Source organism: Amblyomma americanum, chromosome 1 (assembly GCF_052857255.1).
Source record: "Amblyomma americanum isolate KBUSLIRL-KWMA chromosome 1, ASM5285725v1, whole genome shotgun sequence".
Lineage (NCBI taxonomy): Eukaryota > Metazoa > Arthropoda > Arachnida > Ixodida > Ixodidae > Amblyomma > Amblyomma americanum.
Genome location: NC_135497.1, coordinates 387,499,932 through 387,511,887, shown reverse-complemented (window position 1 = coordinate 387,511,887; position 11,956 = coordinate 387,499,932). Strand labels below are relative to the sequence as shown.

General features: G+C 45.5%; 1 protein-coding gene across 1 annotated transcript in view; it reads right to left on the bottom strand.

The window, feature by feature from the left end:
* Positions 1 to 4,422: 4,422 nt before the first annotated feature.
* Positions 4,423 to 11,956, bottom strand: part of LOC144101761 (RYamide receptor-like) — a 318,561-nt gene continuing 311,027 nt past the window's right edge. The window contains exon 5 of the mRNA XM_077634945.1: positions 4,423 to 5,126. Within this exon, the coding sequence (XP_077491071.1) occupies positions 4,851 to 5,126 (276 nt within the window). The 3' untranslated portion in view covers positions 4,423 to 4,850. The remainder of the gene's footprint in view (positions 5,127 to 11,956) is intronic.

The window sequence follows — 11,956 nt, the reverse complement described above, 5'->3', positions numbered from 1 at the left end:
TCTCATTCTTCTACGAAGCTTTGTGACTGCCAACCTAGCCGCAGAGTCAATGCCTTTCATGCCGGTCGATGTTATCTTTACAATATTATTCCGTCAGTCTCATTGCTTTCAATGGGAAGCGCATTTTAATAAAAAATACGCTTCACGGTACCTTTATTATTTTAAATTTTTCCTATAAATATATATAGGAAATTTTAGAAATCTTATATTAGGGGTCACCGCTTTCCAGAATTGAGCAGTATTCGCACCACGGGGACTCCCTAAACTATATTCTTGGTCATGCGCACTACGATTCCGAGGAGCGGGACAAAAAGATTCCACTCCATTGTTTTTGCAAGCTGTTGTCAATAAAAAGAATACAACGTGAGGGACAGATTGGTGCGAGCTTGGTTTCAAGGCCGCACTTGACATGCACGAGGCTTCCGTTTCAGACTTAACGAAAATCTGAAAGCGAATTTTCGGAGCCGTGGCCCAAAAGGACGCCGAAGAATGAGCGCGGCATTGCGCAGAGTTTGTACATTTCATCTTTCTTAAAGAGTTCTTGGAGTGGAACCGCCTGCATGGAATACTGGAGCATGCGGATAACGTCCAGGAATTCAAAAGAAATCTATGTATCCAATGCAACGGCGAGTGATTGCTACCCATTTCTTTTTAGCCACAAGTCTTCACCGGTCAAGTTGCGTACTTCGGAATACGAGCCATAATGTTGCGCATTATACATGACTTCATACTCGGCTTCCTTTTTTATGTTTTATTGAACAGAAAAGTATCGTGCTGCAGCCGGTATGCCATATCTTGAGCGAAATTGCTTTTCGTAAAGTTTCCCAATTCCGCCTTGCCAAGCGCTTTTCGCCTCATATAATTTGCTCCTTACGCTTGTAATATTTATTTTGCTTGATATTGTTAATATTTATTGTGCAATTTCTGTATTGTGCACCCCCTTTTCTTAGCATAACTTACAATGTCTTGTACCCCTGACATTCCTCTCCCCTCCATAGCTTTTTGTTTTGAATCCCATTCGCATCTATAATATCTCCATGGCCAAGAGGGTAACTGAAACCAATAAATATTACTTAGTGAGAATGCGCAGGCTTTTTCACCACAATTTTCAATCGAAGCACTTTCTTCTGCGTTTTCATGCGTATTTTCTGGTGAAGCCCAAAGGAAAATACCACGCAAATCGATTTGAAGCAAGGTGATGAGCTGTGCATCACCTGCCATAACTATAGTGCCTATAGATCAGTGGCAAAAGAATAGGAATCAACTTTGGAGTAAGGTGATCAGCGCTACATCAAGTAGCACGGAACAGTGGCTACAGTTCACAGGACCAAAAATATTACTATGGTGCATCGTCCAAAGGCAGCTTTATTGCGATAGAATTAGAGTGGTCATCATGCCAAAACTACACAATTTTCGAGACAAAATTCAGTGACTGGTCGAGCCAAGCCACGTGACGTTGTGACGCCCTCGCAGCCTGCCTTGATGGGCCACTCTTCTTAGTCGAGCGATTTAACGTGAACTTGTGACGTCATCAGACCTTGCCTACCCTGGCATCTATGGCAAATGGGCGCTATGGCACAAGGTATTTTCGATTACTCAAAGTGGGGTCAAAGACCCATTTTCCAATCATTTCACCCCTGATAAGCGAAACCCCAGGCCAGGGGAAAGCTTGTACAAATTGTATCACCGGTGGGTCCCCGGCGGCACTGGGGATCGAACCCCGCACCTCCCGCGTGCGACCTGCCTGCCATAGTAGGTGGAAATTAAATTAATGGTTGGTCGAGAGAGGTCACATGACCTTGCGATGTCACGACACCCTGCTCGCCCGGTCATGAGGAACCTTCAGTCAAGCACCAGAAAAAAATGTGACATATGGATTGGTCGGCACCGTTACAGCATAGCCCACCACGGCAGCTAGCAGTCCGGGAATAACTGTTTTCCGACAATTTCAAAGAAATTAACGCAAATGCACACATAAGTTGCTAGAGAAGCTACCAGAAATGTGAACACTAATGCTATCGCATTCCACTCATAATGTGACTTAATCACTTCAAAAGTTTTTTTTTTAATGTAATGGACTTAAAGAGCCACTGAAAATTCGACGCAAATGGAAGAAAGCTCTATTTTGCTCAATCTCTAAAACGTCCGGAATGGAAGCATCAGTTGTTTTTACACAAATATCAGCGCTCGCAATCGTCCAAAATTTTTGTATCTGTTCACTTGTCATAAGCAGTGAGTTCTACCTGTGCTGAGATCTCTTAAAAAGAAAGCCGGCCCGACATACATCCACCTTATGAGCTGTCGTAGCGGTATCGTCTTCACGATAGCAGCAAAGCAACATCTCGCACTCCACTACTCCCCCTCCGATTAATTCCTGGGCTTTCTAAAAACTCCGCTAAAAATACAAACGTCGTCAGGTTGTTTAACTGACTGAGTGAACAAAAAGTACAACGTTCCAGTAATACGTCATACACATGGGAACAATAGCGAATCATGGAAGCTGCGCGACAAGCCAGAGGTGTCAAAATGTGTTACCAATCACAGTTTATTTGCGTAAGGACATCCTGCCAATTGATAGCAAGAGCCACACGTATGTTTGGGACTTCTACTTCATGGAGTGCTGCTTCGGTGAGGAGTCATTGTCACACATGTGCGGAGGGAAATTCTAAACTTGTTTAACCATGCCTCAGTAATCACGGTAATCACTTGGTGAGCCAGTGTGTCATATTGTCGTTTGCCGGGGTTCCTGATAACGGCGTTGTGCCTCCAGGATCTGAAAGCTAACATCATTTAAGTTCAAGCGCAGCATCGCAGTCATTCTTTTTCGGCAAGCAAATTATATTTTGTCCGGCTCTATCCAATTTTCCCTCTGAAAGCTGGACAGAATGCTGACATGTACTGTATATTCCTGAGAAAATTCTTTGAAGCCTAAATACCGCCAACATGATAAATATTTGACAACTTCAACAGTGTTCTTTTCATGTACCCCCTTTGTCAAAAGTAACCGAGCAGCGATGTTTCGCTTCTCAGTCTTGTAGTGGAGCCGGTACGGTGTCCCTACAAACCGAAATGTGTCGACAGGTGAGGACAAACGGTCTTCTTACCTCATCCAAATTTACAGCTTAAAAGCGGCCGCAAGTGCTCCGCTACACGGCAAAGAAGCAACACCCCGTTGCTCGGTTGCTTTTTACAAAGTCAGTACATCCTAGATCAAGACTTTTATATTTGACAACTGAGCAGTTTTGTACACAGCCCGATATGTTAAACCATTCAGGTATCTGGAAATGTTTAGTTATGCAAGGTCTCTTGCACTGAAGATCTCCATTATGGTTGAAAGCACCCTCGATCGTGCACTTGACTTAACTTGAATACTTGATGTTGCAATTCCTTTAGCCCTTAGGCTGATTTCTCTGCTCATCTAGAGCGCGGAATGCTGCCTTAGAAAGGCCAGCAAAGCAGCGGCAATGCATGCAACCATTCGCAAGCCATTCCTGAAAGTGTTGGTTCATAACTTTTTTACTGATAATACTCGCGTAGTCATGACTGCTCTCAAATCTGGGCGGGCACAGGAAATCCAAAACTAGAGTGGCTTAACTTAAGTGACGAAATATGGCTCGTCCTTAAGTGTAACAACGCTGTCAGTAGTGTCATGGGATTTGAAGAAATACGGACAAAGGAGAAGGCTTTAGTGCCCCTTCAATCTGCAGCCGCAGCTACATAGACCACACGTGTTGTCATAGCGCAGACTAAACGCACTAATGCCCTTGCGACTAAAAGGCAACGTGTCAGTATACTCATGCCTACCGGAAAGCTGTGGTCGGGTTGGGTGAAGAAGGTACACTGAGATCAACGTATCCAGCTGAATTGCACCAATGCTTTTCTGATTCGGCGCATCGTCACGTATGCTTACTTGGAGTGGTTGCCACATGTAATTCCTTGTTCGGTCTTCTTTCCAGAATTCCGATCCCACTGCTGACGTTAGTTCTGGCGACTGTTGATGTTAGCCTCCTGAAATAAGTGGCACGCTCTCGACATGTATTTTGAGTGATACATGCGTGCGCAGCTGAATACTTCCCGCTTATTACGCATGCTCGACATGTTGCTAGCGGCCTCGGCACGCTATGCTGCGCTGCCATTCAGCGATCAGTATTCTTAAGCGCAGGAAACCACGCAGCCTAGTTTACTGTATGAAGGCAGCGAGTGAGCCATCAGTACCAGTGCATTAACACGTATACCGCCACGCCAGCGCTACCGGCGGTGGAACGATGGCAACGTCAGAAGCAAAGACGATGCACCTTCATGGTGCAATGCCCACTTGGCGTATAAAAGCCCCAGCATCGTCCATTGCTTTTGCGCCGCCACATTTCTGAATGTGTTATATTTAGTGACTGCCACTGAGTCCTAGTAATCCTCGCTCTGAAAACAGCCATGTAGTTCCAAGCCACAGACTTCGAGGATAAAGCGTGATGACGACGATTGGTTTCAGAAGCATCTGAGGACACTGTCGGTTTTTAGGAACACCTAATACCTTGAATCAAGGTGGTTCCGCACAACGGAATATATTTTTCGCTTTCAGGCAACGCAGCGTAAAGTTCTGCGTCACAAAGGACAAAAGAACATTGTACAAATGGGTGGACAAGGGAACACGTGAATGCCGACATTTGGAAGAAATGCTAACACAAGGTCTGACATCTCTTCTTTTTTTTCTGCAATATCATTTTTCGGTGGAATATTGGTTCACATGGCATCCTTCCGAGAGATGATGTAGACCGACCTTACAGCTTGCCAGTGTGTCGGTGGCATGCGGAGTAGCTTAATCTGGTCGCATTGTTCCTGCCACCAATTTCTGTCTACTCGTAAACAGGAAGGCGCACCGTGGCGGCTTCCGTGGCGACACAATCTCCGAGTGTCTTAAGCGCTACGACAGAGGTGGGGGAATGGGCGTAGAAACCATTGCAACGCTGATGGTGCTGGTGGTGGTGGCTCGAGGTGGTGCTGGACAGCATCATCGTGCTGCTGGGAAGAGAGCCTCCGCCGCCGTACGAGCTGCGCTTGCCAAGGGAGCGACCGCCGGCACGCATGGCCAGCAGTGGACAGCAGCCCACCACCAGCTGTCGAAGGTCCACCTGAGAAAGAAACGAGAAACGAAGAATCACTAAGTTTTTCTTTGCCCAAAGGCAAATTTGAAAAGCCCAAAGGCAGCCGGTTTCCATCTGCGTCAAGAACTGGAAAATACTGTGTGTCTGGCTGCGGGTGAAGTGATAGTTTTGCCAGCCTTGGCGGTTCTCGGCATCTGTGACACTTGGTGTGTAAAGTGGACAACAAAACAAGTTGTCTTAGCTTCTCCGCTACCACCTAAGAGTACCCTAGCTATTAACAGCTTTGGAACTTGTAACTGTACGATCTCATTCTAAGCATTTCTCACGGTGCCTGCTCCCGCAGGATGTGTTTCGCCTTTCAGTAGGCATCTTCGCCCGGCCATTGGAGCCTCTTGTGTCGCTGAATGCATGAGCCCAGCACTTTCTATCAACATCCTAGGAATGGCCTGTTATGGTGCATCGATTCCGGCACTATTTCTTGGTATCAGAATACGTTCTCCTCAGAGGATACTCTAATCAGTTTTGCTGGCCCCTGAAGCCCCGCGCCCGGTTTTAAATGTTCCTCTTCCGATTTTCTTCTGGACAAAAAGTAAATTGCGGAAGAAAATTTGACACCGCAGATGCTTGTGCTGTTGCTGCAATTAGTGGAAGAGCTTTCGAGACACGAGTTCGTGTTCACGTCACTGAATTGGAGAGCATCCAAGGCAATAACAACAATTTCATTATTTGACTTAGTAATATGCATGCATACAAATACTTGCTGTAAAATGATTTTTAGCGTATAGATAAATAAAACTAAAATAATATATTAATATTCCTATTAAGCAATCGCCAAAAATACCACGTCCGTTTCATTCCGGTAATATTTACATGTAGGAGAGAGTGAGGCAAAACAGGACACGGGAAAAAATGCGACGTTCTGCTACTTAACGTCTCCTAACGTTTCAATGCGCTATCATAATAACTTGATATTTACCTTGCATGTACTGTCACATGTCCATGACAAGTCTAAGGCTGGCCGATTAGCTTCGTCAAAGCAAAGGACAAAATTGCGAAGTGAGCCTTGATGAAAAAGAAAGAGGTCGAAAAGGCGCGAAAGTCTGCAGTGCGCGTTACTGGAAGCTTTGAAGCTTAATCACGTGGCGTCCTATATTAACGCCATTGTTCAGTTATTACAATTGGTTATTGGTCATGTGAAAACTTTTATTATTTTTGCGTCTCGGGCTCTTTAAAGATAATGACTTTAGCAGCCGGATACAAACGGCACAAAACGCGACAAACGGCACAAACGCGGTGGCTCAGTGGTTAGGGTGCTCGACTACTGATCCGGAGTTCCCGTGTTCGAACCCGACCGCGGCGGCTGCGTTTTTATGGAGGAAAAACGCTAAGGCGCCCGTGTGCTGTGCGATGTCAGTGCACGTTGAAGATCCCCAGGTGGTCGAAATTATTGCGGAGCCCTCCACTACGGCACCTCTTTCATCCTTTCTACTTTCACTCCCTCCTTTATTCCTTCCCTTACGGCGCGGTTCAGGTGTCCAACGATATATGAGACAGATACTGCGCCATTTCCTTTCCCCAAAAAAACCAATTATTATTGGTCTTCTGGAGCGGCTACAGTAAACGTAATTGGGTGGTTGGAGCTTTGTCAAGCTGTCATTGTGCAGCTTTTTCTCCTACCCCCGCCCCCTTTTTCGCCATGTATACTTTACTTTGGTGGAAAAAATTGATCGATCGATTGATTGATTTATTGATTGATTGATTGATTGATTGATTGATTGATTGATTGATTGATTGATTGATTGATTGACTGTTTGACTGGTAATGGCTTTCATGCTTAATCTAAAGCTCTAGCCGCACTTGCCCGCCCTCCGGAACGGTCTCGGTGTATAAAAGAATAACAGTGAAGGCTGATTAGCGGGCAGTATAGAGATACGAAGAAAGCTCTGGGGAAACGCAAGAAGTGCCGAAGACATCATGCATTCTGCTGTTCCCAAGAGCCCCCACCATAGAAAAGTAGCGAAAATGACGAAACATGAAAGGCTGCAACTCTACAAAAAGTCTTACGAACCTCAGCGTCGCATTCTGTCGGTGGACGTTAAAATCTATTGGCACAACAGATTCTGACAATGAGCTACGGTCTGTTCGGTCTTGTCTACACTCACATTCGTGACCTTGTGATCAGGCGCCGGATATAACGAAATCGCATGTCCCTTCAACACGGCTTAGAGAAAGAGCAAGAACTGTGACAGCTAAATCAGAATAAGGTTCCGACGAAGGAAGGAGCCCGAAAAACATCGTCCAACCAGGCTATATGCAGAGCCCGGCTATAGAAATGCGCAGTCTCTAATGGGCCGTGCAACAAAAGAGTGTCGTGCTCGGTCTGGGTACAGTGTCTGTCATTGGAATAGGCTCGCAAATATTTTCTATATGTTCATTAAACCATCTACGTGTGCATTCATTGCAATGAGGAGTAATATGTTTATTTTGGAACGGCCTCTCATTTTTTACCGTGAAATGTCTCATTTTGCGCTACACGGGGTGAGCCAAAGGGCGGCATTTTGAGAATATAAATTTTATTAAATCTTACTGTGTTCCCATTTAGCTACCCTTTTTTTGTTTGTTGAGCATGATGAACGGAAAGTAGAAAATATGACAATTCGGCATATTAGTTTTCTCATACATGTGAATGAAAATAATGGCACCAGTTCGGAAATTTATGTCATATTTTGCCTCGCCCTCCCCTAAGTTCCTGATTCCCTAGGATTGCCTAAGTTAGCATCCACTAGCTTAGCTGAAACATCTGCTTCAAAAAGTTATCACACCGGATCAAGAAATTGAACTCGAACAATATAGACAATGCATGCAAAGAGAAGGCACTCACATTGTGAAATTCATGCTAATATGTTATCTTAATCATGTTCAATAATAAAATTTTGATCCACCGGGGATTCGCGACAAGTTTCAAGCAAAAATTTTACATCACCTGCGGAACAGAAATGGCGTAATGCTTTACCCAGAAGCTTAGCGGTGAAAGCGTTTTCAGAGCCAGTCCTGCTGTGACGCGAATTTCTGTCTGCATTCCTCTCATAACCTTGCGCAGACCTGGCACCAGCCGCCAGAAATGAAATGAGCAGAAATACTCAAACAAGGCCGGCTAAGCTGTAAACGGTAGAAGCAACTGGATTTTACACAGGTTTTTTAACGGAACTTCAGCCAAGGCTTTAAAATGTAGCGGCAGTTGCGTGCCTTTCTTGGTCGGAACTGGGCCGGCATTTTTGGCGGTCGCCTGACGCGTCCTCCGAGCATTTATTTTTAAGCGAAGCACATAATGAACTCCGCTTTTTTTCCCGATATCTTTTCGCTGCTGGAAATGCCAAACAAAAATCATTTACAAAGCCAAAAAGTATCGGATAAAGAGAGAAACGCTTTTCGGGGCTTTTTATAACAGCAGCCGTACTCCGAGACGAAAATATTGAAAAAAAAAATCATGCGTCAGAATATCATATTAGCTACATCGTGAACGCCTGCTTTAAAAATTTCTCTCCTCATATCATAGCAGCCCTCTCGGTACGTTGAACCTTGCTACGCTCGCTCACATTTGCGCTTGTGGGCGCTATCTCAGATATCCCCAAGGCTTAGTAAGCGTTATGCTCATTACAAAGCACAAAATATTGCCAATGAAGTCCTGTTTTCAAACATTGCTGTATTTGGCGAAACTCTCGCTGCTCTGCGCCATCCCAACTGACAGGTTTCATGCATCTTCGAACAAATACACACTCAGTCATATCACAAGTGGCGTTTTACTAACGAATGAAGAATTCTCCGGACTAAACTGCGCGGAATAAAAAAATTATTTGCGAAGGATTGAACTTATTGGCTTAGAAAAGAAAACGATAAAAGTGCGCTGAATTCAAGTTATGTAATTAGGTTCAAACCGAAAAAGGCTTACATCCAAATCATATACACGCCACTGCTCGAAGTCACACTCGGTTAAAGGAGGAAATAAAGTATGAAAGTCGGCGAGCGGTGAGAACCAGACACCTTTAGCATACCATGTACGGTGTTACTATTACCGTTACCGGAGTATCAGAGCCCGCCCATCGCTAGTACACAAACGCTGCTTGGTCCAAGTGTGGCAAACGAGCCAGCAGCCGCAGGGTACCTGGCGCCATCTGCCGCCAACAAGGCGACCTGCGCATGCGCACTCGCGTAGCCGTAACGGTAAAATGGTACACGGTATGCTAAAAGTATATAAATGGTAGCGTTGAAATATGTAACGCAGATGTGCTTTTTTGACATTGCCCCGCTACTATACACGCCTCTACAAACCGCGATGCTCCACCTCCTCCCGAAACACTGCTAGCGTAGTGTTGTTCACTCACTGTCATCACCCGCTTAAGGCAGTTGCTTGGATAACTAGGTGTCTCCACTGCATGCAAGGACACTGACGCGAAACCACGCCTAAGCGCCATAATGGAACTAGAAACGGTTACGTCATAAAACGGCTTATTGCAGCGAAAAGCTGCCGCAATTCTCTGGGCGCACGTCTCGTAGTACATGGACCGTTTGCGCCGGAGGAGGTGGTGGCTGGGACGCTCCACCATCGGCTGCCGCGGCCGTCGACGGGCCAGGCATGGCCAGAGCGGATCCCTCAAACGCCGCTTGCAGCGTGCTCTGTCGAGATCCGAACCGCTTTCCCTCGCGTTTCATCGTTCCTCCTCTATCCTATCCCCTCCCCCCCACCCCCTTCGCTTACACTTTCTTGTTCATTCTCTCCGAGGCTTCACCGGTGTATAACCAGAGACGTGTAATTCAAACCGCACTCAGGTTTGACCAGTTTACGCGGACGAGCCTCATGAAATTCGTGTCGATGGGCTTTTGTAGCTTTGGCCATCAGTCTTTGTGTCACCTATGAGCACTAATTGCTCATCACGTTAAAACAAGACGATTAATGGGGTTAAAAGATCTATTGCAATAAATCGACTATAATTTCTCAAATCTACAGTTTCTTTAAGAAATCGGCTTTTTTTAAAACCTATAGACACATGAGATGGTGCAGATAGATGTGCTCGTTGTAAAATCGAGTAAACTATTTTTTCTCACTGCTTGAAGTTATCTGCAAAAAGATTAAGACGTGGATTCCTGTGAGTTCGTCTACACATTCATCACATAGGGGTCTTTCTTCTTTTGTGGACAAACATTATGTGCCAGGTGTGTTTGTGCAATGCGAAAGCGACATAAGATTACTTCTGCGAAACGTTCCTGATGCCTGCAAAATTTCCATTCTCCCAATATGGGGTTCATAAAGTGCAATTTGTTGTTTACTTCCTGTTCCATGAAACCTTCCATATTGTTTTGAATTTATTCCGTGCAGATTCATGCAGCCTTTGTGAGGTATGTTTGCTTGTTTTATTTTACCATTATGGGCTTATGCGATACGTTCATCAGCGCTCTTATTCTCGCTGATTCTCACGTGGCCAGGGACTGATCAGAACTTAATGGTACGCCCTTGTGTTTTAGTTATTACTAAATTACGCATTATGTCCCCTATTATGGGTTGAACAACATTTCTGAAGTATAGTGCTGTGAATACGCTGCGGCAGTCAGCGTAGATAATATTGTTTCCACAGCAATGGCGTAACGTTCTGCTATGGGAACTGAAGCGCACTGAGGCAGCAGGACTACTTGCTTCCATTTCTCTTGTATTACCGCATCCCTAAGGTACAGTGCTTTTTTAGAACCATCTGTGTGAAAATCTGAGTATTCATGTTCCTCTGTATGTACGTTCCTCTGGGGTTCACTTTTTGCGAATATGGGCCAATGAAAAACCCCATACGACAGGATAAGTGTACTTAGGCGACAGAGGGTCGGGTCTCCAGGCTATATCGGACAGTGTGCCCAGCAAGTTTTGTAGCGTAAGCTACATTGCCACGAACTTGCGATTTCGCTGTGGCGGTGCTCCGAGGAGGCACACAGACAGACCTTGAGCCGTTGCCTAGCAACCGCCGCAGCTGGGCGGACGCCGCGCGCTGGCCGTGCCATCTGTCATGACGTCACATCGCGCTCCACGCCGCCGCCGCCGTTTGGTTGGTATGACGCCACACCGCTTCCCTCGTCGTTGCTGCGTCGCATGCCTGATAACATGTTGGAGGATTGAAAAGGAGTGCTCGCGTGCGCCGCAACCACAGTTGAGGCGGCCGTATGGACGGCGACAAGTCTGCTAAGCAGAGGGAGACCTGGAATCGACATCGGAACAAGATGAAGAGAAAACGATTCGCCCAGGAAACAAAGGAACAGCGCGCCGGACGACTAGCTAAACGCCATGAATACGCCGCCGCTAGACTGGCACGTTATTTGTCGTCTTTAATGCAACAACAACATTGCTAGACAACCAGACTAACCTGTTTTTCTTGGCAAAACGGAAAATTAGTCTGTCTGCTTGGGGTTTGTTCGTAAAGAGTGTTTTGGATGGGCGCTTACTGCCAATGTATAACACACATATTTCAGTACTTGCCTTATTTTCAGTACGTATGCACATGTAAGCACTGTTCTCCTGTCTGCGACAGGTGGTGGGTTTGTTTCTACGTAGAGAGAATTTTTGGGGAAGGTTTTGTATGTTAAAATTCAACGACTCAGATCTGGATTTTGTACTCGATCCACTCGTTTAAAGTACGACGGTCTTGCTGACCCATACATTACACACTCATAATCTAAGACCGTACTACGGACGCACATCCTATCACACCTCCAATGCTTCCGTGCGAGCACTTTAATTATGTTCAGGGATCGGAAAGTTTTCTTTTTGAGGGTGTTTATGTCAGGTAGGAAATTGAGTTGTTCTTCAAAAGTAATGCCGG